This window comes from Bombus pyrosoma, linkage group LG14, assembly GCF_014825855.1.
Source record: "Bombus pyrosoma isolate SC7728 linkage group LG14, ASM1482585v1, whole genome shotgun sequence".
NCBI classification, from domain to species: domain Eukaryota; kingdom Metazoa; phylum Arthropoda; class Insecta; order Hymenoptera; family Apidae; genus Bombus; species Bombus pyrosoma.
In genome coordinates, this window is record NC_057783.1 from 1,524,502 (window position 1) to 1,550,611 (window position 26,110).

At 36.5% G+C, this 26,110-nt stretch overlaps 5 protein-coding genes across 14 annotated transcripts; 3 read left to right on the top strand and 2 right to left on the bottom strand.

Moving 5' to 3' along the window:
- Window positions 1-420: 420 nt before the first annotated feature.
- Window positions 421-1,289, bottom strand: LOC122574899 (mitochondrial import receptor subunit TOM7 homolog). The gene is made up of 4 exons (XM_043743094.1): window positions 1,154-1,289; window positions 929-1,066; window positions 721-769; window positions 421-629 (listed from the first exon to the last, which is right to left on the bottom strand). The coding sequence occupies exons 2-4, from the start codon at window positions 1,026-1,028 to the stop codon at window positions 614-616; spliced, it is 165 nt and encodes a 54-aa protein (XP_043599029.1). The 5' UTR covers window positions 1,029-1,066; window positions 1,154-1,289; the 3' UTR covers window positions 421-613.
- A 6-nt stretch (window positions 1,290-1,295) lies between these two features.
- Window positions 1,296-2,036, top strand: LOC122574897. Its single transcript, XM_043743091.1, has 3 exons — window positions 1,296-1,441; window positions 1,598-1,701; window positions 1,792-2,036. Exons 1-3 carry the CDS (start codon window positions 1,439-1,441, stop codon window positions 2,009-2,011), a joined length of 327 nt encoding a protein of 108 aa, XP_043599026.1. The 5' UTR covers window positions 1,296-1,438; the 3' UTR covers window positions 2,012-2,036.
- A 574-nt stretch (window positions 2,037-2,610) lies between these two features.
- LOC122574889 lies at window positions 2,611-14,978 on the top strand. 4 transcript variants are annotated; one of them, XM_043743063.1, is made up of 7 exons: window positions 2,611-3,099; window positions 3,387-3,516; window positions 4,154-4,251; window positions 10,123-10,175; window positions 10,430-10,510; window positions 10,606-10,826; window positions 10,896-14,978. In XM_043743063.1, exons 4-7 carry the CDS (start codon window positions 10,150-10,152, stop codon window positions 12,134-12,136), a joined length of 1,569 nt encoding a protein of 522 aa, XP_043598998.1. In that variant the 5' UTR covers window positions 2,611-3,099; window positions 3,387-3,516; window positions 4,154-4,251; window positions 10,123-10,149; the 3' UTR covers window positions 12,137-14,978. The 4 variants fall into 4 exon arrangements, with proteins under 4 accessions (XP_043598998.1, XP_043598999.1, XP_043598997.1 ...); XM_043743064.1 differs by having other exon boundaries at window positions 2,611-3,077; XM_043743062.1 differs by lacking the exons at window positions 2,611-3,099; window positions 3,387-3,516; window positions 4,154-4,251 and adding an exon at window positions 9,680-9,821.
- On the bottom strand, window positions 6,874-9,394 carry LOC122574887 (pre-mRNA-splicing factor SLU7). Its single transcript, XM_043743059.1, has 5 exons — window positions 9,013-9,394; window positions 8,644-8,915; window positions 8,211-8,534; window positions 7,827-8,124; window positions 6,874-7,748 (listed from the first exon to the last, which is right to left on the bottom strand). The coding sequence occupies exons 1-5, from the start codon at window positions 9,238-9,240 to the stop codon at window positions 7,149-7,151; spliced, it is 1,722 nt and encodes a 573-aa protein (XP_043598994.1). The 5' UTR covers window positions 9,241-9,394; the 3' UTR covers window positions 6,874-7,148.
- LOC122574884 (endothelin-converting enzyme homolog) lies at window positions 10,868-25,621 on the top strand. 7 transcript variants are annotated; one of them, XM_043743046.1, is made up of 13 exons: window positions 10,868-11,054; window positions 18,501-18,614; window positions 19,027-19,183; window positions 19,532-19,741; window positions 19,984-20,264; window positions 20,534-20,632; window positions 20,741-20,911; window positions 21,150-21,298; window positions 21,788-22,010; window positions 22,114-22,573; window positions 22,824-22,970; window positions 23,194-23,333; window positions 23,584-25,621. In XM_043743046.1, exons 2-13 carry the CDS (start codon window positions 18,501-18,503, stop codon window positions 23,758-23,760), a joined length of 2,328 nt encoding a protein of 775 aa, XP_043598981.1. In that variant the 5' UTR covers window positions 10,868-11,054; the 3' UTR covers window positions 23,761-25,621. The 7 variants fall into 7 exon arrangements, with proteins under 7 accessions (XP_043598981.1, XP_043598977.1, XP_043598980.1 ...); XM_043743042.1 differs by lacking the exon at window positions 10,868-11,054 and adding an exon at window positions 15,489-16,102; XM_043743045.1 differs by lacking the exon at window positions 10,868-11,054 and adding an exon at window positions 15,489-15,861.
- Window positions 25,622-26,110: the final 489 nt, after the last annotated feature.

The following is a 26,110-nucleotide window of genomic DNA, read 5'->3' on the forward strand; positions in this document are numbered from 1 at the left end:
ACATCATTTATTTAATACATAGATTTGACGAAGTTAAATTTAAGTATTATATATAAAGCATCTGCTATTAATTCAGAAAAATACCTTTCAAAACTCACTTTAGATTTTATTTAAATGCTGCAATCTTATCTTAAAAAGCTTTCAATCATTATTATGTGAACAAAGTACAGTAAGAAGTAATAGTTTAGCAAGAAATAAGTACAAAAGAACATTGAATTTAATACTGAGTCATTCAAAGATATAAAAATATTCTACATATATGTACATTGATAAGAATAAACTTTCATAATAGAGAACAATATAACTATGGATATAATGAAAACAAATAGCAAAGGATATTTGATACTTCTCTTAATATATAGATATTTCTGACATTTTTACCCTTTTTTATTTTTTATTATAATAAGTAAAACATTGTAATTCAAATTTTTACTAGAAAATTTTTATTTTGCTTAACTCAACATAAAGATGACATTCTCCTGTTAATAATTTTAGTTATAACTATAGAAATAAATTTACATTGAATTTAATGGAAATGAATAAATATAGCTGGTCAAGCTGTGGAAATATCTTCATGAAATATAAGACAAAGTAATGTCAAAGTAGCTATTTTTTATTGCCATAATAAGCTGAAATAAAAAATTATCCATGTTCAATTTCAGAATATCAATTTGAAACAAATATTACCTTGCACAAAGATAAATTTATGCAGAAACTTACTTTATAATTGATAATTGAGGCATGCCTGGGTCAGCACCTTTTCTAAATCCTAAAAGGTAAATTAATCAATGAGTTACGTGTCGGCCATACGTTAGATTTATTAGGAAGATATACACATTCATTCGTATTATAAAACAACTGCACATATATACAATTCGAAATTAATAAATGAACAATCAGGTGGAAAACATGGAGAAAAAGAACTAACCTAAAAATAATATAGCAGGAATAAATCCCCAATGAAATATAGTTTTGCTGACATCTAAAACAATTGCAATTTTTTGCTTTGTACTCGGACTCATCGCCATTTTCGTATAATTATCACGTGTAAAACGTCTAGACTAATCTTGAATGTTATGAAACGGGTATACACAACTGTTAGATTATTTCGAATGATCACGAATACCAGATGTACTTGAAAACGAACATATACCTGATATACCTATTTATTTAAATGTACATGTGCTTTCTTTGGTTTCTTTCCGTCGGCTTGTTGGATCTTTCCACTTTTCGTTCATACGTTAAAAATCATTAAGTCATATCGCGCTATTGAATCATTAATTGGAGACAGCCTTTAATTGTTTTATCGAAATTATTCGAAATAATGCATCTATATAATATCTTATAGTCTATGTCCATGTTTTGACAGATTCGTCCATTCTGTAGATTGTAGACTACGCGGATTTCGAACTACTTTAATCACTTTTTAACTTCCTCGATGGTAATTTCAAGTTTTTACATTTACTGTTGCATATTTTATTAGAAACTAGTACCAAGTAAAGACTGTAATTGTGTGATGATTGTTGTGTAGTTTTCTAATTTGTGAACATACAATTAAATAAACATTATAAAATATACTTTGTACATATTGTTTCAGAGTTCGCCACATTATTGCATTTGGGGTTTATGTGAATCACAACAATATTGTTGTGGTGACAATGTTTGCTGTGATGAAACTGATTTTAATTCTTTATTTTTAACGTATGTTTGATGATCTTATAATCTAATACAATATAATATAATATAATACAATACAATATAATATAATGTAATAAAAAATCATATTAACAGGGCTATCATTTTTGGAACAATTGTCATTCTCACATTATGCTGTATTTGCTGTTATTGTACCTCTCGACGAGTTCATGCGTCTTTCTTAAAGAAATATTTCAAAATTACTTATACTTTAATGTCTAACCAACGAGAAAATGAAACAAATGCTGCAAGGAATCAAGAATCGATAGTGGAAGACTGTGTTGTACGATTAGAAAAGACAAAAACTATGCTTTAATAAACATTCTTTATATATATATATATATATATATATATATATATATATATGTTCTATATGCCTTTTTTAACCCAATGTTAGCAGTTGACTGTAATTTTAAGAAATAGAATTCTGTCTATGTTAAAATTCTCTCATGTGTAACAAAGTAATAAATGTGTAACTGTATATGAATAAGATCGTTTAGAATTAGATATCTTACATATTTGAAAAAAAAAAACATCCATAATGATGTGAAATTTTATTTGTTTCAGCAGATAATAGGATTAAGCTTGTAAAATAATGGCTTTTTTTTTAAATCTAAGAAGCTACTTTTACTGTCCAAAAATTACAAACTAACTTTTACCTTGCAATCTGAAAATAACACATTTATGAAAATTAGAAAAGAATATCCTATTACTTGAAATTAAACATCATTTATTAAACTTTTATGCACAATTTACTTGTAAGTTAATGCTAGAATAAATTACGTATATATTAAATGTTATGTTACGTGTTAATTCATTCTATGATATTTTAATAAAGTTCATTTAGTAAAGTTAATTCATTTTGTAATTTTTAAATAAAGTTTATGAATGATATATCTGATCCATTGCAGCCTCACGGTTATCTTGATTTTCTGTACGAACCGATTACACGCGATAATAATTTTTAAATGAAACTCATCAATAGAATTACCACATTACATTCTTGCAATTTAGAGAAATCAAAGAATCTCTCATTTAAAGAGTTTATATTCATTAATCAATTTTATTTAATCAAATTAAAGTATGAAACGTATATTAAATTACTAATTGCAGATATCCACATTTCAGATTCGTAAATTCTGTTCGTATTTTGGTTTAATGTATTATTTCTTTATTTGCAATCTACACCTTTATTTCATATGATCGTTACTGAAAACATATTTATTATTTATCCTTCAGCACAGGTTTTCCAAGAATTTGACGATTCCTGTTCGTAAACGAGTATGAGTGACTTGTTACAGGGCCTCCCACTCCTCATCAACCGAAATTCGCTACGGCGCGGGGGAATCAGTTTAGTGTCGAAAATTGGAGCGATTAGACGTGTACGGTGTCACTCTGTGACAGGTGTCCATTTATTTCTCTACATACGTAGTATTTTTATAATGATTCTTTCACTGTTCAAACTCACGCTAATGATAAATTCGTCCAATTATCATACGTTTCTATTTAATATAATCGTTATAATCCATTATTTGATTATCTTTTCTTCGACCATCTTTTCGATTGTTACATTTGCCGGTAATTCATATCATAGTTTCCAAGACGCAATTCAATCTTGTTCATTGCTTTATTTTGATATAATTTGTTCTTTTTATACAGTTATTCTAACGTTTTCGTCTTCTTTTGTGCAGATTATTGCTTGATTGCAAGATAAATTTCGAGGTCTTAGAAGGACGCTACGAAATTCAAAAAGATGCCGCGAAATTCAAAAGGACACCCCGGTGGTCGATGATAAATTCGAGATCTTTTCATGGAAATTTGGTAATACTTCTGGTTGTCACTTCCCTTTTTTCAATAGTTTTTAATAGTTTCTATTATATTCGAGAAATAACACCACCATAGGCTGGTTTGAACATGTTCAGCACATCGCGTCTTTTCTTGCTGCGCAGCTTTATTTAACGGACAAGAAGAGCCAACCATATTTTATGTTGGTATATTTAAAACTCTAATGGCGGACATTTAGTTTGGCGGGAAATTTTTACAAATCATTTTAATTATGAATTATTCATAAATATTTGACAATTTATTCAAAAACTTTGACAAAATATTAACAAGGGAATATAGTTTTTGATAGCCTTGATATGATATTACTTTATCTTTTATAAATGTATAATAATTAATTTGCAGTATTGAAAGAGCAGTACATATTTTCTTCGTAACCTTGTATTTACTTCATTTAATTCTATTCCTTACATTTCACGTTAATTATCATTAATTAGAAAATAGTATTTGATTAAAAACTTAACAAGTGTAAACTTTTTATTTTTGAATTGAATTATTATTAAAATTTTTTGCTTAATACGAATCAGTCTTTTATCATCTTAAACTTTGAAAATAATTAATACTGTCATTAAGAAGAAAATACAATATTCTATCGTTTGTTGCGGGTTACTTCCAGCCTTCCATCGAAATCGGTGATTCCACTCTGATGGCAGCTTGGTAATGACTTTCCTTGGGTTACAACAATATTGACGACAACGTTCTTCGCATCTAATCGTGAGTCGCATGCATTTTTGTTCCTCTGGTCACTCAATCATGTCGTAGGATGAAAGGTCCGAATCGACACGGGCTGACTGGTTGTATCACATAGAATTTTTGACGAGCATAGTGACTGCGGGTATTTATTATACTCGTGAGTAGTAACATTTTCTTGTCTCTGTTTTATTTATTAGTTCAGGATAGGTTTTCTTGCACATCGCGTTTTTAAATGTTGATGATAATGTATTAATATATGTTGACAATTAGCATACTTATATACGATTAAAAATTACAGAACATATTCACTGGAATAAACAACGAAATGACTCTGTTTAAATATTTTGTAGTGGAGAAGTTTGGTACCCTCAGACTTCGTTAATATGGAAATTCAATTATGATTAAAGTTACTATAATGCTGATAAAGATTATAAATGATATTTATTTTTATCTTTTACTTTATAATGGTATGGAGCAATTTTATTATTTGAGCATACACAGTATAATTTCAGTAAAATTCGGAATATGGAATATGAAAGTATATGTTAAAGCCTAACTTTGTCCGTCCGTTAAGACAGAAGTTATAAAATTTCACGTGCAAGAAGACACTTCGCGACAGGCAGATTTCAGAATCAAGACAAGTTTTGAACGTTCATTTGTGTTTTTAAAGATGTGTTTTGATAAAGATATCGCCTGAGGATATTTAGATTAATAGAGTTCATTTAGAGTCCATTGTTATTCATTGATATAAATATTACTTGCATTGAATCTTAATTTAATGTTTGATAAATATGTGTATTCTTCGTTAATTTCCTTCATTTCAGTTTAACGATTTAATTGTTCATTGAAATAATAAAGTAAAATAAAGTATAGAATTATTAAAATTTGAGATGAAATTAGACTGTAAAATCAAATTAGCCCGTTAGATACAAAATATAATAGATAGGCTAATCATATTTTTAGCATAGGATTTTCAGGTTTAACCCATTCCATGTTCATTGCCAGAATCTCATTCACGTGCCCACGTGCTTCTTGGGTGGGAAGAAGGCAATGGGCATGATGATTACTCTATAAGCCTAACAATGTTTTCAGCGACTGACATTGCGTTAGCGTATCGTGCACGACGTATTTTCCACTGTGTGTGTATGTGGTTAGGCTGTGGGATTGCGTCGTTTTTGCTTTTTATTATAGCCTTGAAATACTTATGGAGTTCAGAAATATGAATCCAATTACCATTGGAAATATTCAGTGCTGATAAATACGTGTAGTGAATTATAAATAGTAATATTACTAATCTCAGTATTAAACTACAAAAAAATTAATAATTGATTAAAGTACGACGATCTCTTCTAGTAAAATTATTTCTTTAGATGATATACATCTAATACATGATTATATACGATTATGAGCATTTAATTGAAATTGAGATTTAAATATATTTGGATAATTAAAGTTGAAACATGCAGAATATTTGTACGCAATGGTCGCTAGCCATCGTCGGTCGATTTCAGGAAAATGGTACGTACTTTTAGAGTGTGAAAGTTGTATGCCAAACTCGGGTGTCGGAGGCGTCCCGGGGCGTCTCTCTAGTGTAGGCTCTTGCGCCCGGGTTATGTGTGAGAACCGTGGAGTGAGTGTGTTGGTGTGTTGTCTGTTTTGCTATTTTTTAAATATAGGACTAGGTAGGATAGGTAGCATACTTTCTGGTGTGAGTGTTAATTGTAAGTAGGTAGGGCCGGGCAGGTTGGCACAGTCTCTGGTCGGGTAGGTGCGATTTCGCGTGTCCAACCTGTTTCAGGAAATTTGATTTGAAACATCGACGGCGAAGCTGGGAACATGAGTTGGAGCATGCCACTCAGCTTAAGCTTTGCCTATCGGTTTTTCGAATATCGCGGTCGTGGTCGCGAGTGGGTTTCGAAACGAACGTTTATTGCTCGAGCTTGCACATGCGAACGCACAGCGGTCGCTATGATCATTGGTTGTCCATGTGCGCTGGGAATAGTATCCGCGCTTTATCTTTTTATTTTACCTTTATAAGTTATTTTTTATTTTGCGATTAGAAAGACTCGAGCCTAGATTTAAGTTTCAGCGGGCATTGCGCCCGAAGAAAGAAGAGGCTATGAGCCGAAGAGGCCCGGCAAACTGCCGTTCAAGAGGGCAACTACCAATGGCTTTCCATCCTCTGAATTTTGGATCATCCAAAGCATGGAAAGTCATTCTCGTTACTATTTTGTCACTATGCTCGCTTGTAGTATTTGTAGTAGTAGTAGTAGTAGTATTTCTTTTTTTTTTTCTTTTCTTCTTGGTCGGTGTACATGTCGGCTCACCATCATATTGGGCAAATCACGGTTTTTCTATTAGTATCGCAAGAGATTAATTATGGTTTGAATTAGTGTTGCGAGAGATTGATTACGGTTAAAAGTAGAGTTGCGAATTATAACATCGCGATTGTTTTTAGCAATTTTGATTATAGAGTGTCAGAATTTTTTAGAGAATGATACATTGATACATATTAGCTTTCGCATGGCTGCCCTGTTTGAGCACGGTAATACGTTTGTGAAGATAAAATTTGCTAAATTAACTAATAATTTAATAATCTAATCTGTTTAATCCAATAAATTAATTCAATTAATAAAATAAATCTAATAAAAATAAAGAATAATTTAATAGAATAAAAACTTATTACATTCTTGATGAACTTCGATTCATAAGAAATAATATAACAATTTTGTTCACGTTTTATTAAATACGTTAAATCGACGCGAGATACGATATCCGCTTTTTAATCTCTTATATTATATTACATTTTTATACAAAATGAATCAGTTTTATATATACCTAATTTTCAATTTAGATCTATACATAATAAATTTTAGTAGAGCTAAAAAATTTACAAGAATTTTATTAGCTCGTGAAAGCTATTTATTAAGAAATTCCGCCATCGGATCGTCTTCACGTTGTCGCTTCATTTGAAATGCTTCGATCTCATCCATTGTTGGTTCTTTAACTTCATACATGCTATTGTAAGGGCGTTTTCTTTCATTCATTTGTAGCAGCCTTTCCGCCTCCTTTTGTCTTTCTTCCTCTTTCTGCAATGCTTGTTGCAATTTATCTTGTTCCTGTAACCTAGCAGCTTTCTTCTTATTCTTTCGTTTTTCTTTCTGTTTTTGTTTCTTCTCCTTCCTTTTAGATGATTTCGATTTTATCGGCCTTAATACCTTTTCTTCTTCATCCGAGGATGTATCATTACTTACAGATTTTTCATCGGATGAATTTATTGTTTCTTCATTAGACTTTTCTTCCTCATTTACTGTATTTTTAATCTCAATAACGGCTGCTTCGGCTGTCTTTTTACCTGCATTTCCTGTACAGTATGAATTTTTTATAAACGAATGACAGCACTTGTATCCCCATTTACCGGCATGCCAATAAGAACCCCAAACGCAAGTATGATTATTTGGATATACATCTTCTTCGTACTTAGAGCGAATTATTTGTCTGTCTTGTCCTTTGATGATCTGTAAATAAATACATATTATGAAAAATAATATAACTTAATTAACCTTCATAGTCTAATAATATATGAATATACGTACTTTTCCATATCTTGAATATTCGACATATTGTTCTGTTTGTGCTAGTAAAAGGGAAGGAGGAGGAGCATCGAGATGTTCTTTACCTCCATATTTATTAATTATACTTTCACGAGCTTTATCTTTCAGTTCGTCGCGTTTTTTATCATATTCCTGTTTAAGTAATTCCAATTTAGTGGGTTCAGCGAGTAAATGAACGTCAACGCCTCTTTCATGCGCTTCCCATGCAAACAATTGTGCATTTGAATGTCGTTGTGTATCTCCCGAAAAACGCGCAAAATTTTCACCTTTATAATCCACCCTGAAACAAAATACAGCTACTTTAGTATTTTTGAAAGTAAGAGTAGTTCAGAAGATAACGGAATGTATAAAGTAATTCCTGCATACTCTCTGTCTGTGCCGGTATAAGGATTGTCACGCATAGATCTCGTTTTAGGATCGTAATAGGCCGAATTTGGATCCAAGTTTCTTAGATACTTTGCTGTATCTTCTCTGATTCGTAGATTTCTAACGGTAATACGTTGTTTAGAATCTACTTTTGTTCCAGGCATATCAACCTCGTCAACATATTTGTCCTCATCTTTATCCGAATCCTGTTCATCATTCTCCTCCGCATTTAACTTCTCTGCACGCATTTGTCGTTTTGCTTCTTCGATCTTTTGATATTCTTCGATAATAGCTCTATGCTGCGACGGATCATAACCAGCCCACCTACATTAAATTAATATATTCAAAATATTGTTTTATATTAATATTTATATTTAAAATTTACCAAGTATTTCAGTATGTATTGTATCGAGTAAAGTTTTAGATAAATGACCTGTCTCTTTTGCCGTCATAGTCTGTAGACAATTCTGGTTGAGTAAACTCATCTGGTGCTATATTTGCATTTGTGAATTTTGCACCTATTTTGCGTGGACGTTCCATACATTCCTTTTTCTTATGAGTTATTGCTCCACAATTTTCACAGGCTCCTTTACGATACTTTGTTGCTACTTTAGATGAATCTACACCACGTTTATACCATTCGTCTATACCGCTATACTGCTTTTGCTTTTCAGGCTGCGGCCTTTGATGTTTCAAAGTAGGCCCCTTTAAATATTACATATAAGTAAGTATTATATGTTTTGACGTTATGTATACCGACTATAGAAAGAGATATCAATTTCATAAAAAGATTAATGCATACCTGCGCGCCAAAATACCATGGCGTAGCACTAATGTATTGTGGAATGTGTGGATTAATATCTTTGCCTTCTTCATCTACTGCAGCTGGTGCTGTACCAGCTTTTCTCGCTTCTTCTAATTCCTTAGCCTTTCGCCAATCCTCTCGACTCTTTTTCTTGGGTTCGTCCTCGAAATTGCTTTTGTTCTTTATAATTTTTGACACAGGCACATTGGCTAGAGTATTAGCCATTTTGATGAAGATAATTAAAGTTAGATCAATTCTAACTTTATAAGATTATTTAATTTCGGTGTCTCGCTCGTAAACTGACAAATACTGGAACTAACCTATACATAAGATAAAATCAGCTATGGCGCTTGTGTTACATGTTCTGAAATACCGATCATGTGAAAAATCGGAAACCATAGACGAGCTAGTCTATGGTTATGCCCTCTACTATTTGTGGTCGAACTACGAGCGAGCTGTGCGGCCGAACAATGTTCAATTGTAGGTAGAAAATGGTAACTGTTATACCTTTTGAGTAGCATCTGGTTTCTGGTTTAATTTATGTACTGTAGTTTAGTTTATTCATATTGGCAACCCTGTTTTCGATGACGTCATTGTAAAGTTCCGAAATTGAAATCAATAAGTGGTGTGCAATGTTGTGTGCACATGATAGTTGGACCGAAATGGTGATTATATTAAAACAATTTGTCAGAGTGTACGGTTTTTATTTATTGAGAACGAAGGTGTAAATATTAATTGAGAAAATGGTACGAAATACGAAGAGAAAGCTGGCGATATTCGCCGGAACGTCGAAGTGTTTGATATACGTGAGTGGATATTTTTCGTTTCAGCATGTTCATTTTACTATTACCATTTAACAAGAAATATCAAACGAAAAGTTATTCTCTGTATTCTAAATTAAAGAAAGTTCCTTTCGAAATGAAAGTACAGCGAGAAGTGGATCGTAACGTTCAAGCGTTTGCTTCCTATTTTAATAAGATTTACTCCTCGCTTCTTTATTTCATAATGATCGTGATTATTTTGGCCTTAAGATTAATTTGTATAATTTACATCTGCGGATGTACGTTGTAAGTTGGTACACTATTTAAAACGTAATATTTGTTTCAGGCAGAAGCAAAGTATTGTGCCTCTGAAATGCCTGGAGAAACAAAATACTATGAGTGAGTTTTATACATGTTAATTATGTTTATCTTTTAGTAAGTCAAAAGGGGGAACTTTTCTTTTTTTTTTTTCTCAAATAATGAAACGAAAGACGACTAATGAACGTAATTAAAAAAAAAAGAAAAGAGAGCTAATGAAAGGGGAAAGAAAGAGGAAGAAGAAGAAGAAGAAGATGGAAGAAAGGAAAGAATGTTCGGAGAGGAAGAGAAAGACGGGAAGAACGAACGTGTAATTACATGTAAATTCGTTTTAGGTGTTCTAGAACCGAATATTGTTGCGGTATTGGTTGTTGCGTGTCACCAGGACTACATTTTCATCATTTATGGTATTATTGGTGCGCAAAACAATTTCACAGATCATTCTGATCGGCATCTCTAAAGAAGATACAACATTTTTACAATATTCTCACGATTTTTCGTCGTTCGTTAGGATATTGGTAATAATTATGTTCCTGGTATGCTCCGGTGGTGGCTGGTGGTATCGATATTGGTTACAAGGAAGATACAGAGCGGCTGCATCGGCTATTCCGACCAGAACTACGAACGCGCGAGTCCAAAGTTCTCTTCGAGGGTCAACGTGTCAAGGGCAGAGGGCTCGCATTACGTACAATTCCGCGAGGAACACTGTATTGTTGCATCGTATGTGGAAAGGCGAGTGTACATTTGTCTGGTAAATAATTGCGGCGTATTCGATGTTGATCAATTTATTTGTGTTCTTAGGTCCTCAAAGAAACGGAGCGATGCCCGCTTACAGCGGTAATGCGACAACATCGGGCCATTATCAGAACATGAGCGTTATGTTGAACGATGCGAACTGTCCGTACTACCAATTATATGGTCCGCCTCCAAGCTACGAAACTGTGATAGCTCAAACACGTGGTAAGGTATCAAACGCGACGTCACCGGAATCGACGAGCGCGCGATCGAGTTCGTTCGTTGCGCCAGCGAATTCGAACGTGTCCCAATGCTTCTCTTATACTTGCAATTTCTCTACGAGATTGAACAACAGTTTGGATCAAAACACGCAATACTCGAGTAGCGGTACGAGCTCTCGGCAAATCGAAGGCCGAGAAGGTATTCCATTCGCGCATTTCTCACCGTATTGCGCCGTCGCAGACGGAAGTACGAGGCAAAATGTATGCATTCCTTTCGCCTATCAGGAACAACCGTTCGTTTCTAGAGATACCTTTAACCCTCTGTACCAAGCTAGTTCCATACACTGTGTTCCGTATCCGATGGACAAATCGTCAGACACGTCGGATCCAGAGAATCAAAGTTACCAAGTGTCGAACGCCGAAAGGTATGCGATGGTAAATGTCGATTGTACGGCTGGTAGTAGCAGAGAGCAAGGTATTTGGCAGTCGGACGATCGTTCAACGTCCAAAGTACGCGGTAGCCAAGTAAACGGAGATACGGATGACAGTATGGAGAAAAATCTGGGAGAACAACGAGAAAATACATCGATGGTAAGAGGGGCGGCGGGCTCGGCTTCTCCGCTTAAAATCGAAGAGAATCAGTCGGATGATTCGAAATCCGTGGATTGGTTGGAAAATTTCGATTCCGAGTCAACAAAGAGTCGTCGAGTGTACGGCGGTTCTTTAAAAGCAAGCGGCAGGTACGCCGATAAAGAAAGATGCGAGGAATATTCCGTTCAAAGGGCTTTCTCGAGAATTTTGCCCCATTCCTGTGATGGACTTATTAACACAGAGCCAGCTACAGCATCTGTCGATGTATCCCATAACGTAAGCTCTTTGGAAGAGAGAGCCGACGTTAGTGCGAGTTCTATTCAATCAAATCCATCCAATAATGTGATATTAGAGCGTTTCGGTTCCGACGGCGCGTCCTTCTCGATGGAAAATATCGAGAAACTTGAACAGTCTCATTCTCGTCTCGTAAATACTAGTACAAATTCAGATCTTGAAAGTAAATTTAGATTAGACAGATCGAAATCATTGGACTGAGCAGTTATGGAATACTTTGCTATCGTACTACGCGTATATGTAGTGCTTATTCTTCTACACGTTATTGATTCACGCGTATTTGTGTACGATCGTGTTAGCCGGAAATCGATCGTGTTAACGATTTATCTCATAAAGTTTTCCTGTAATCGATATAACGAAATGAAGAGAGCGTGGCGGTATTATATGTTCTCCTTTCTAAATACGAAACTTGTCGGGTTTCGGATTTAAGGTTGATCGTTTATCGAACGACAAACAACGCTTAATCTATCGTTTGTCTATATTCCAATATACATTCCATATACTATTGTTATTCTCTCTTTTTCGCTCCTTATATGTATATGTGTATAGCTATGCGCCAGATTCTCGTATTCGAACAAGAGGCTCACGGGACCATATTTGACACTGTTCAATTTGTCTCGATTATTTATCGGTTACGGGATAATTTGTTATCTACTAACAGTCGTTAGTACAACGCAATAACGCGTGACTCGATTGGATCTCGTTTTTTACGATACGCGATACTGCCAGAAATTTTCGGTCAATGTCCTGTTCGCTCGAACGATGGCTCCGAGCTGTAAACGTTAATCGGTTAACAAATATTCGATTATATTTGTATCCTTTTTCCTTCCTTTTACGAACGAGCTCAACCAATTCCAATTACGCACAAGGGCGTCGCTCGACGCTGTACTTAATCGTCCTACGTAAACGTATCGGTATGCCAATAACACGTTAGCACACCTTTTTCTAATCTTCGCACGAAACGTCGTACTTTACAATGCCACCGAACAGTTTCTAATTCTAATTATTAGGTTAAACGTTATTATAGACTATTTCGTATGTCGTATTTTCAACAGAGATATTACAAATCAAGATGGTGTTTGACGAGATCGGTTCTATTCCCTTTTTCAAACGGAGGAACCGCGTTACTTGCTTTCCGATTTCGATTTCGAACACCATTTACGTGTTGCGTATTTCTTTCATGTGCACGTGAATATAATTCCGTGAACGTTTAAGGATTTTTCGTCGATATCCTTCAAAATGCGGCAACTCGATTTACGTGTAACACGTTACTAATTTTAAGATACGCATATGCTACGAAAGAGTTTCTCTTATTATTGCATTGTCAGATGAGATCAGATGATAGACGAGAAGAACGAGAGATGTACGTTACCGCTCACAGGTATCTGAACATTCTAGTCAATTTGTATGAACGGTATACATTACGCCTCGTAACGATAGAACTTCCCAAAGTCGTTTAACTTTTATATTTTATGCCATGTATTTGTAAACATTAACGCAACAAGAAACCACGTACGTCGTGTTTGAACTTGCTAGTTTTTAATTAAATTATATTCTTGCGCAAAAGTGTTCGGATATTTTTGAGCGATAGTACATACACGTGTGCGTGCGTGCGTGCGTGTATGATTGCGTCTGTTTTGCTGCGTTTGTTTGCAAGCAAATGGCTGGCCGATGACGGCCGACAGGCTAAAAGGAGATGTTTGAGGATATAGACTAAGCTAAGGATGCGAGGACGGAGTAGGCGATGGTACGAAACGCGAGAAATCCGGTGAAAAATCAAATCTCATAGAAAAGTTACACGTTCGAATCCGGGTTTACGGATCACGATATCTCGCAAATGTCTTTCTTTTTACTTATCGGTTATTGTTCTTCTCGATTTGTACGCAGATCGTAAGAACGAATCGCGCGAGCCAATGTCACCGACGGTATGAAAAGTGTCAAGGTCGGACAAATGATAAACCTGACGAATCAGATTTTTACGGAGAATCGATTTTTACATCTAGTATGCTTTTTCAGACTTTGTGTTCTAGTTATCTTGTCGATCACTTAACAAAATGATTAACAACGTAAATTAGGTGTGTTTAGTATTAATGAAATCAAAGTAGCGTACTATTCGTCTCCTATCACTGAACAACATCATGGATTTGTCGTTTGTTTTCAAGAAGCTTCTATCTTCTATTCTCTTTCGTATACGTTCGTTTCATTTCACAAGACACTTTTCTCGTTGGCCAACAAACAACGAGAAAATCAAGAAAAAGGAACTTATTGTCGTATCCTTCCCATGATCTTGAAACGAGAAAGCACGTTTGCCGCGGACAAACGGAACAGTTTAGGCAGGTTTGTCCGACGACAGCTGCGCGTCGGAATTGCAGTTATTTTCGCAACACGACGAATGCAGTTGAAAGCAGGAGTCGCCTTGACGTACCATCGCGTTTGTAAGTTTCTGATTCCAAAAGTTTTCGATTGTAACAGCGGTCCAAAGAAAACAGTGTACGTGCCAATAACGAGTCCGTTAGATAAGGTAATGTCGAGTAGGGCAAGTCGATCGATCTCGTAACAGAGGAGAAATATAATGATATATATATATATATGATATATATCATATATCATATATCATATATTATATATACATATAGTATTATTAATTAAAATTATATATAATTAAATAAAAATTACATACACAAAACGCGTGCGTGTGCATGCACATACACGCATAATTATTTTTTGTAATCGATCCAAATGGACGAGCTATTTTGACAGTCCGATTAAATAAAACGCTAATTAAATAACGCATAAGGTATAAAGTAACGTGGCCAGTTACTATCGTTCCGGATTACGGGGGTCTTCTATAGATTCAGGAAACACTATATTTTGCGTGCGTGCATAGCCTGCGTGTTATAGCTTTAACGATCGATAACTAGTCCGAATGATCACTTTCACCGTAACGTGCAATCATGTTCGTATTAATATACTGTAAGATATATTGTACCTCACGGAAAGGGTTGTCTTTGCTGAAATAAAGACGAAATATTTATTCACGTAAGAGGCTTTTAACGTCGACCGAGTGAATTTCTAATTTCATTCGCGTAAACCAACAAGAATCAAGCAAAAATAGTGCTATCAAGTCCTAGTCGACTAATTATTCGTAGTAACAGGCTGTTCGCTTTCGAGCGCCGAATCTCTGCCTTTCTTTCTCTTCCACTAAATGTAATTTAAATATCACAGTTGTCTCCTCGTTTGTACGAATTACACGGATCTTCATTCAAATGACGTGCTGCTATCGAATCTTTACCCTTATCATACGTCGAATATTAACTTTTGCAAGTGGTTCTTTACTAGCATCGTCTCAAGCTATGTTCTCCAATTTCCATGGTTTACACGTCCAAATCGTTTCCTTGAATTGTGTTTGTAGACGTGTAAAGTTATTGTTACCTGCATGATGATGCGTTACCGATTGCGCAAGAAGGAAATTACTTCAATCTCTAGTGAATACATATATATACATAGAGAGAGAGAGAGAGACAGAGAAGAGAAGAGAGAGAGAGAGGAGAATAAACGAAAACAAGAGTAGGCTTTCGTATGAATCGGTATGATCGCGCGATATACGATTGATTGGAACAGTACAACGACGCGTTTCTTTTATCAAATTCGCATAGATAGGGGGGAATTGAGGGAAAAGGATTAGTATAGTTAGATTAGGATGGTAAACGGCGTAGTTACCGGCACGAGGCGACGCGACGGTAAAAGATGGCAGGTGCACTGAGGCTCGGAGGAAATCAATATTGAGAGAAGATAGGTAGAGGGGTTGAGGTGCGTCGAAGCATCCCCATAAGAGAGAGCCACGGAAAGTTAGGAACGCCGATATAGCGGCTGGGCCGAGGAAAACGCTGGAAAATGTCATAATCTCGAGGACTATAGTTTCGAGGGTATAGTTTCGAGCAATACCTCTCCTCTACTTGATTTTCTATCTATTTGTCTTCTCCTACTGAGTTTCTCCACCTCTGTTCCGCTCCATAGCACTGTCTTTCCCTCTTCTCCCTGCCTGTCAGGAAACCCTCTCGTCGTCGAAGCTAGGATTCGTCCTCGGCAGAGTGAATCGATAAATTTGTAAGTGATAGTGCGCGAATTGGTGATTACGCGATCGTGCCGGGCAAGATGTCGGTGAAGGTGAGTGATTGTACGCGTTAAAAATACAGATGGGGAGAAAGTTGGTCCGAGTTGGATGACACGGATGAACTTGGATCGAATCGATTCCATCGATGCTGGAAACACGGTCCACCGGCTCCTCCTTACGTTTTACCTTTTTTTCTTTTCGTCCTTCTGAATGTTAACGTTGTGCTTGTATACCGTAGCTGCAGTTGAAGACGCGAAGATAGGAGCTGCGGATCTGTTTGGATCACGAATCGCATATTCTAGTCCTGAATTTCGTGCAAGACGAACGTGTGCACAGTAAACATAATCGATCACTGATGTTATCTTGCGTATTAACGTATGTCTGTATGTATATGGTACGCGCGCGAGTCTGAATAATGTTTCTCTCGTTATCGCTTGATAATACTATGTTACTGATACGCTCTATTAGTATCGTACGACACGCAGAAATACGCAGTATAAAAGGTAATATTAAAATTATCGTGTTGCACAGCTAGTGAGACCGAGTAATCGTGTGTGCAAGACGCTCGTTACAAATACCATTGAATCTTGTTGAATCTGTCAACCCTTTAGATAATAATACTTAGAATGTGGTGGAATCGATATCGCAAAAGGCAATCTGTATGTTCGCTTTAATACTTTATTCGAAGAGATCGAAATTGAATAGAAATTAGAGAGAGAGAGGCTCTTACGAGCCCTCCAATTGTCAGACTTTTATATCGATGTTTAAGCTGGAAAGTGGTTACGTCGGACGGTGGTTGCAGACGAGTTGTTCGCCATACAATTGTTTTAAAAGGGAAACGACTGGCTAGCTCTTTTTCTTCAAACGCGAGTGTCGTGAACATAGCGGAACACAATGCGAGACGAAAAGCATTCTAATCGTATTAACGAGGCTACAAGTGTCTATTTCCTGCTAGGAGGTCAGAGACGAAACAAGCAACTCGATTGTAGACGCGTGCGCGCGCTTCTTCAGATCCTCATGTTTGCACGCGTGCAGTTGCCGCGTGCAACCAGCTTGCAGTTTTAACACGAACGTTCGTCGTGTTTCTCTCACAAAGTGTCTCTCATCGTTGCTTCTCTTTTTCGTCAACCATTGTTTCATCTCGCTTTCGTTTAAGGAAAACCAGATTTTCGGTCAGTCGGAACCTGTTAAGCCAATATTACTAGACTGCGGATATTTATGCAAATTCACATCTTTATGAACACGATCGAAGAAACGAAGCTTAATCGGAAATTTGTTTCGAGTCTTGTAAATAGCGCAACGATTATTTGGGATGTTTTATGCATGTTTACGCGTTTAGTGCAAATTTGCCATGTATTTTCCTATTAATTATACGTCAGGTAACGAAAGACGACTGTTCGCGTTGGAATTTCACTCGATGCTCAACTTGATCTCGACTTGAATTTCGTTATCATAAACAAAGCAAGTAGAAAGCTGACAGTATGTACGCAAAAATATTCGGATACTCGTAGAGACCTTTTACGAGCGTGTTAAGCGTGTTATGCGAAACATTGCAAAATTTCAATTTTCAACATTTTTTGTCATAGAATAAAATTAGTAAGATTGACAAATAAATATGGATCCTGTGAACAATTATAATACGACGGTTTTAACACGCCCTGAATATTCAATTTAATTAATTTTATATCACGCTCCAGATTTTGTACACCGATGTGTGCATATTGTTTTTACTTTCGTTTTCGAAACGGTGACATTGGAAGCTTTCCTCGTTGTTGGAATATCGGCGTGCGTAATGTAGCGTAATTGCGAGTATCATACAAATTGCTGTTAAATTGGCGAATATCGCGGGGGATCGAATATATGTCGTTACTGATTCTATTCAATTCCATTCGTAGATAAAATTAAAGTCGATGATTTCAGTATGTTTGTTCCGTACACGATTTCTCACGAACAATCGTATTTTTCGTCCAATTTCCAATGCGAAAGCCAGGTATTTCTTTCGATTTAAGGTTCGCTCGGCGTTATGTATTTTTAGTTTTAGTCTAAAAATGTATCGCTACGGGCAATTTCACCAGCGAATTTTCACATTGCCGCCTCTTCTGTGTCGTTCCAAGTACTTATACGTACTTTCTCGATCAATTCAAGTTTTTCATTTGTAACGCGTTCGTTTCGATTCGATTCGACATACGGCGAGACTTTTTGAAAAAGCTTTGCGAGCAATTAATTACGTTATCTGGTATTCGACAGCTATTGTGTAATAACGAGACTGGTTTAACGTTATTTTATCTTCGGTAAAGTCGTTCCGTGTCAGCGCTTCTTGAAAAAAGTATCGTTTGCCCTTGCACACTGACGTCCCTATCTATGACGAATAAGAAGAAAATTTAGCAACTATAAAATGTATTTATGTCTCTAGATGATGATGTTTCAACTTATTTATGGGTCTTGTCTTAGATGATGATGTACAAGCAGGCCGAGTTCGAGGACGAGGACAGCAGTAGCATTGGTTCCGTAGCTTTGAACAGTGAAGGCATCAGCACGTCGGCCACGCACATCAGATACAATTCGGTTGGTTTCTACACCAAAGTGAAGCAATTTAATCGAGAAAATAAAGTGCTCGCACAGATGTAGCTGCAAGATTTCAAGTCAGCCATCGATAGATGTTCGCGATTATGGCGCGTAACGCGAGTTACGAGCGACGATTCTAACGTTATAGTGATAAGTTTGCGAATAATAGTGCAGCAGCTTGAGAATAATTTACACGTTGTTACATACGATACACCGTGGCTCTAAAGTGGTACAAGCAAAGTCAGACAGATTCCGTTGCTCGAAACAAGACGAAAATAAAAGACAGCGAAATAGTAATGTTTGTTTTTGAGAAAATCGCTCGTTCGAGAGCTTCTCGATTTTACTTGTACCATTTTAGAGCCACGCTGTAGCTGTGCCTGTATATCTATTCGTATGTATTTTTCGTATTTAGGGAATCTCGTTGTGGAGAGCTAGGAGCTTGCTCGAAAGATGTCTTTTTATCATTTGCGTGGGCCTTTTGTTCATGGTCGTGATGCTGTCGATAATCATCAGCAGCAAAAACGGCTGGGAAGAAGCGCAAATACTTCGTGTCACTTCGCACGAGGAAGGTAAGCTGTGCAACGAGGATTCTGAAACGTTAGGTCGCTGGATAATATACTGTAACGTAACGTCACTACACGAATCGATATCGTTACTGTACAAAAGTCTTAGGTCACCTATCATAGCGATCTCGTGATTACGATTATATTTTTAGACGATATTCTTGTATGGTTTTAAGAAAAACGAATCTCTAGTTACATTGCTGTCCTTATCGTCTTACATCTTTGTTTTCCCGCGCTCGTGAACTGTAAACACCGTGAAATCGGTAAAAGAAATCTTGTATATCGTTAATCTGTTAATAGGTATTATTGGTTGATGAATTATTATTTTTCGAAAAGTGGTTGATTTTGTTTTAGATGGTACACACTGTTTAACCGAGCACTGTGTCACGGTGGCTGCTTCCATTATAAATAGCATAGACCATTCGGTCGATCCATGTAACGATTTTTACGAATATGCGTGCGGTGGTTGGATCAAGAAGAATCCCATACCAGATGGAAACAGCATGTGGGGAACGTTCGATAAGTTCGAGCAAGATAATCAGCTGGTTGTAAAAAATGTTCTTGGTAAAAAAAAAAAGTGAACCCTTCGTAGGTTTCTGGTAATCGGGGAGCTTTTTGGAAAAAGGGTCAATAGATTGTGTTAAACGTATAGATGTACAGGGTGTTTCGAAACGTCGAGGTCAAATTTCACGTTACTTTTTCACAGAAAGCGCCTCGATCATAAGATAGAAATCGGTCGAAACTGACACTCTGACTCGCTCTGCCTCTCCTACCCTTCATTTTTTTTCCCCCCTCTTTCAACGTAGAAAAACCATTCGCCGAGATGAAATCAAAGGCCGAGAAGAAAGCAAAATATTATTTCCTCTCGTGTATGGACGCAAACGACACGATCGAATCGCTTGGCGCGAAACCAATGCTGGACTTGTTGGATTCTATCGGTGGCTGGAACATTTCTGGGAAATTCAATCTAAGCGAGTGGTCGTTGCAAAACAGTATGCATATTCTGCAAAATGTTTACAATATGGATGGTTTATTTACGTGGGCGGTAAACGAAGACGATCGAAATAGTAGCAGGCACATTATACAAGTAAGATACCAGGATGGATCTTTCAAAAATCCAATTGGAAATAATTCTATTGAAATCTCGCCAAAATATATACGCAATACGCTGAATTTATCACGCAAAAACGCTATCAATTTTCCAAACAACTCCATATAATTACATAATGGTATAATATATTAGCATGTGATATATGATAAAGTATATTACAATAACACGATAATATAGTGTATAATGACATATACATATGTATATGTATAATACAATTATTGTACGAAACGATTTACACTTTCAAGATCGATCAAGGAGGTTTGACGCTGCCAACCGCCGACGATTACCTGAACGTCACCGAACACAGTAAAGTGTTGGCTGCGTATTTGGAATACATGACGAAGGTATAATGGCATTGATTTACGTTTCGTTTATCTCGATTCCATTCTTTTTCGGCACCTTGTAATCTTGTAACCGGTGAATCGAGTACAGGTACTCGTACACGTTTGCAGATAGGCGTGCTGCTTGGCGGAGAGAAGAATTCGACTAGAAAACAGATGAACGATGTGATAAAGTTTGAAACGGAATTGGCGCGGATCATGACACCGCCGGAGGATCACCGAGATAAAGAAAAGCTTTACAATTTGATGTCTTTGGATGAATTGCAAAATAATGCGTCTTTCGTAAGTATTTCGGATCGCGTTTCTACCACGTTCCTTCCATGTTTCTGTCCCAGTTTTGTCGTGAAATTATTATGTTCGCAGTTTCGATAAATTCAGTAGATTCTCGATTAACCGAACGTCTCTATACAAACGGTATGAGACAGTAAAGAAAGGCAAACGTTATCAAGAAGATATAAGTCTGTTGACGGAGGTTGCTGCTGTACCTTTATTATCTTTATAACCATGCAATTAATTTTAGATGTCCTGGGTAGACTATTTTCAAAATGCCACGCAACTCGTTAACAAAAAAGTAACCGGCCAGACAAAGATCGTGAACTTTGCTCCAGAATATTTCGTTAAATTGTCCAAGCTGGTGTTAGAGTACAACAAAACGAACGATGGGAAAGTGTAAGTATCTTCTTCTGGAAAGCCTACGCTGATTACAACGTATCCTGTCATTCCCTTTTTACTTTTTAGTAGGGATGAGACCTTTCGAAACCTCGGAAACCCTCGAAACTTGAAACTTTCTACTATTTTCGGAACCTTTCAACTCGAAACTTTATGCCATTTATGTCATTTGAAACTCCCGATACCCGGACAATAATTTATACAAATGTTCTTATTTGTCTAATGACGAGTCAGTTGAGTTTCTCTTTACACTTTGGGGCTCGTTTTCATTAGTACGATTTCGCGATAATTTGATTTTCTGAAAGTAAAATTTGTCTTTTGGGGATGTGCAGATTTTAGTTGTTAGTGAAACGGACGGTCTCGAGAACTGACAAAAGTTTCGTGTTTCGTGAATCGACGAGTTAGGTTTCGACCCATCTCTACCTTTCACCCTTCAACCTTCTTCTCTTTTTACTTTTTCTCTTTCTCTTTCTCTTTTCTCCCAAACAGGATACTGAATAATTATCTGGTTTGGCAAACCGTGAGATCTTTAACTGCCTGCCTGTCGAGACCGTTTCGCGACGCTTACAAGGGGCTGAGGAAAGCTTTGATCGGTTCGGAAGGCCGCGAGGAGCAATGGCGTTATTGCGTCAGTGATACGCATAACTCGATGGGTTTTGCGATCGGTGCGATGTTCGTTAGAGAAGTTTTCCATGGAAAGAGCAAACCCATGGTTAATTTACACTCAGTATCTTTCAATGATGATAGATATACGTGCTCTGAGGAGCACGCGTTGCTACAATGTCCACTTTAAATGGCGATCTAATCGATTGCAGGCGGAGAAGATGATCGATCAAGTGCGCAAAGCTTTTATCAAGAATCTGAAAAATCTCGATTGGATGGACGCGGAAACGAGAAGGAAAGCTGAGGAGAAAGCAAACGCGATCACCGATATGGTCGGCTTTCCTGATTTTATTTTACATCCAAATGAGCTCGACGAACGTTACAAGGACCTAGTAGTTAAACAAAACGAGTACTTTCAAAATAATATACGGGTGAATAAGTATAATTTGCGGAAAAATCTAGAGAAGCTCGATCGGCCTGTGAATAAAACTACTTGGATAATGACACCTCCAACGGTGAATGCTTATTACTGGCCTACGAAAAATCAGATGGTTTTTCCCGCTGGTATCCTACAAAGTCCATTCTATGATATGGAGAATCCTAATAGCTTGAATTTTGGTGGTATAGGAGTAGTCATGGGACACGAACTGACCCACGCATTCGACGATCAAGGTATGACGTATTCTCAAATGTTTCTACGGGAGTAAAGCAGAACCCCATTTATCCGAACAAGACGGAGAATACACGTTAGTACTATGGAGATTGCGCTCAAATGCGCCTTTTCGAATGGCAAAGGTTTAGCCGTAAATTTGTAGAACTGTAATTGAGCATGGCAATTTGTTCGTATAAACGAGGTTTCGTTGTATCTTCATTTTGATTTTATTTGATTCGATGCGACCGACTATTGATTATTTCAAACTAGGAAGAGAATACGACTTGCACGGAAACTTGCATCAATGGTGGAACAACGCTACGATAGAGAGATTCAAAAATAGAACAGAGTGTTTCGTGGAACAGTACAGCAATTTTGAGATACATGGTCGACACGTAAACGGACGGCAAACTTTGGGTCAGTTACAATTATTAGACTACGGATATATATGTATATATGTGAAAATTCATATTTTTACAAATACAACTGAACAAGTAGAATCTAGTTAAAAGATTGTATTGCCCGTTAAATATTACAATGAGTATTTATTGTGTGTATTCTATGCATTTTTACGTCTTTAAATTTCCTACAAATGTATAAAAATCCGCAGTTTAACGATATGGCAATCGTTTTCTTCTAGGAGAAAATATTGCGGACAATGGTGGTCTCAAAGCAGCGTATCACGCGTATCTTTCAACGCCGAGAAGCTACAAAGATCAATTACCTTTACCTGGTCTTAATTTGACGCATCGACAATTATTTTTCGTGAATTTTGCCCAGGTAAATTGTCGTTATCTTAACGGTTATCTTATATCCATGACTTCTACAAAATATTGTCAACTATATTTTTGGATCTGGCAGAATATTTTCGTTTTTAACTATTTAAAGTATTCCTTGATAAATCTCCCTCTGTGATTTCCAAGTTCAATCATCTTCGCCGATAAACGTACGAAGAAATTGTGTATTAAGGGATTAAGTTAAAGAATGAAGCGCGGCTGGGATGAATTTAAAACTAATTTATTGTTACCAGGTTTGGTGTTCCTCCGTGATGTCCGAGGCGATAGCCCTCCAAATCGAGAAAGATTCCCATTGTCCACCAAAATACAGAGTGATAGGGTCACTCTCGAATCTGCCGGAGTTCGCATCTGAATTCAACTGTCCCGAAGAATCGCGAATGAATCCGATTCACAAATGCGAAGTGTGGTAATGCATCGTCTCTCTGGATTGTCTGTGTCAATGTGGAACTTGTGTTGTTCAACTTCATCGCCGATATATCACGAAAACGAGTCGTTGTAAAAGTTGAAATCTCTCTCGCTTCTGTCTGTAGAGCAACTGTCTCTTCCTTCGACGTTTTCATCTTTATTCGCTTACAAGTTGAGAGTAGCGAATGAAGCGAACGAGAAGAAGCAAATGTTATTCGTTGTTCGCTAGCGATCTGTTGCAAATGCATGAAGCGCGAACCTTTCACGAATAAAAGAAACGTCGAAGAGATAGAAGCGACGAGCACAACGAATTCCGTTGCGACCACGTGATTTTATCCGGTATGAAATGTTAAACGTCCATGTGCTGATTCGCACTGCTGATTTATTCGAAGACGTCGGAATCACAACGAGTCGAGCATACGCGAGTTCAAATGCATTTTTAGTAAGCGTCGAACGAGTGTAATTTCAATAGGATCGTGTCACTTTTGAGATTTCGTAATTCGAATAAATCAAACATCGATCGAAGGTCGGCTTATCCGCGTTCAATGTATCGATCCTTTTGTTTGAAAAAATCGATTAAGCCAGCTCTGAAGCTGGATTAGAAAGGCACTAGGACCACTATATGAATCGTTAAATTTCCTTACACGACTATTCGAAATGCGTCACGACGCACCAATGTTTTTCATTAAGAAATTAATTCACTGTGGTTCATCGTGATCACTGGGGACGATTTAATCCATCGAACCAACTGACCGACCAACTTGATCGACGTTTTCTCATAAACGAAAGCTCGCATTTCTACGTGATAAGTGATTTTTCACTTTTATACTTGAAATCAGTATTATCAGTTCGAATCGTACGATTCGAGTAAATATCAATGATGTTACACGCTGCATACATAACACGTTTAATACGCTTGTATATACCTGCAGAATATAAAGACGCATTCATACTACCATCCAATTGACACAGTGTATTGTTCCTACAAGCAACGAGCAGAAATTTTGAAAAAGTGAAATGAGATATAAGCGAGGAAACAGTTTACTCAGTTGGAACTATTCTCACCGATCTCGATGAGCCATGGCGATTATAAACGGCACATTGCTGTAATTTCTGCAGGCAGGAAGTTAAGCTCTAGCGTTAAGCTTAAGAAATTTAATTTTCTAAACAAACTACATGCTATATAGTTATACATAGGATAGAAACAGTATGTCGAGCCAACGAGTGCAACGATTCAAAATGTTGCTACGAACGTTCGAGCAAATATTTGTTTATGTGTATACCTCTTGCCATATGAAATTCGATAGTTGAGCGAATGTTTTCTTAGTCTTTAACAAGTGCTAGCTACTACAGTCCTTGGTCGTCGAAACAGGTGTTCAAAATCAACTGTCTATTGATATTAAAAAAAAAAAAAAAAAACAAGAAGAAAGAAAAACATGAGAATAAAAGCAAAGTTGGGAACATTTAAAACTATCAGGAAAATAAATATAATTTAAACATGATCTAATATATCATGAATCTTCATTTTCTGATGTTCGTTCAACTATCGAACGAATGTTCGTAATTGATAAAGGAAAGGCGATTATCGAGGTATGTTGTATATTTCGTGCTCGACAAATTTCCTTTGTCCTCGTTCAATGACGATTAAGAACGTAAAGTTGACGACAGTTGTCTGTTGTGTCTTTTGCGTACATACATATTATATAAAGGAGTGCGAGAAGAATCGACAAACGATTTCGTGCGTCAAACAAGAAGACTCTGAAAATCGACGATTATGTCAGCCATTCTAATATTATATAGTATTTGAAATCATATATTTCTTAACGACGCACGTGTAAATCAAATAAAGGACAAATTAAATAATGACACGAAGATTTTATCAATTGCAGGGAATAAGGACGCGATACGAGAGATTTCTCAAGTTTTCATTTCCTTTGGTTTCTCCTTCCTTTCCTATGAACCATCGAATTTATACCGAAGATTAGCACGCAAAAACGATATTTTGAGAATTTAACAGGGGAATTCTGAATTTCACATTTGGATTCTCGACTTACTTCGTCAAGAAATTAATAAAACTACTGTCAGTCAAATTGTTTCTTCGGTACATCTTGTTTCTTAAATCGGTAAGTATTCGCGTCTCACTAACAATTTGTATAAATAGAAAGTATATATGTAGTTTTTGTATCTGTTACGAGAAATGCAACAAGTTCTAACGCGAAAGACATAATTATTTTCTGAATTCTTTGTTTTATCACAATGTCAAAGAGTTAACAGTTTCACGATTGTCAAATTTTTTCAAGTTGGACTTATCAGCAACGAAAAAGACGCGCAAACGATATTCTCGGTGTCTATCGC

Bases quoted from the DNA above. Each gene is read 5' to 3' on its own strand.
- LOC122574899 (XM_043743094.1), bottom strand. From the start codon at position 1,028: ATGGCGATGAGTCCGAGTACAAAGCAAAAAATTGCAATTGTTTTAGAT. The intron at 770-928 runs GTTAGTTCTTTT...TTTACCTTTTAG, and splicing joins TCCTGCTATATTATTTTTAG to GATTTAGAAAAGGTGCTGAC.
- LOC122574897 (XM_043743091.1), top strand. The intron at 1,702-1,791 runs GTATGTTTGATG...TCATATTAACAG, and splicing joins TTTAATTCTTTATTTTTAAC to GGCTATCATTTTTGGAACAA.
- LOC122574887 (XM_043743059.1), bottom strand. From the start codon at position 9,240: ATGGCTAATACTCTAGCCAATGTGCCTGTGTCAAAAATTATAAAGAAC. The intron at 8,916-9,012 runs GTATGCATTAAT...TAATATTTAAAG, and splicing joins CATGGTATTTTGGCGCGCAG to GGGCCTACTTTGAAACATCA. The intron at 8,125-8,210 runs GTATGCAGGAAT...ATTTTGTTTCAG, and splicing joins TATACCGGCACAGACAGAGA to GGTGGATTATAAAGGTGAAA.
- LOC122574889 (XM_043743062.1), top strand. From the start codon at position 9,759: ATGGTACGAAATACGAAGAGAAAGCTGGCGATATTCGCCGGAACGTCG. The intron at 10,176-10,429 runs GTGAGTTTTATA...AATTCGTTTTAG, and splicing joins GGAGAAACAAAATACTATGA to GTGTTCTAGAACCGAATATT. The intron at 10,511-10,605 runs GTGCGCAAAACA...GTCGTTCGTTAG, and splicing joins CATCATTTATGGTATTATTG to GATATTGGTAATAATTATGT.
- LOC122574884 (XM_043743041.1), top strand. From the start codon at position 16,676: ATGTGGTGGAATCGATATCGCAAAAGGCAATCT. The intron at 18,615-19,026 runs GTTGGTTTCTAC...TTTCGTATTTAG, and splicing joins CGCACATCAGATACAATTCG to GGAATCTCGTTGTGGAGAGC. The intron at 19,742-19,983 runs GTAAAAAAAAAA...CTTTCAACGTAG, and splicing joins GGTTGTAAAAAATGTTCTTG to AAAAACCATTCGCCGAGATG.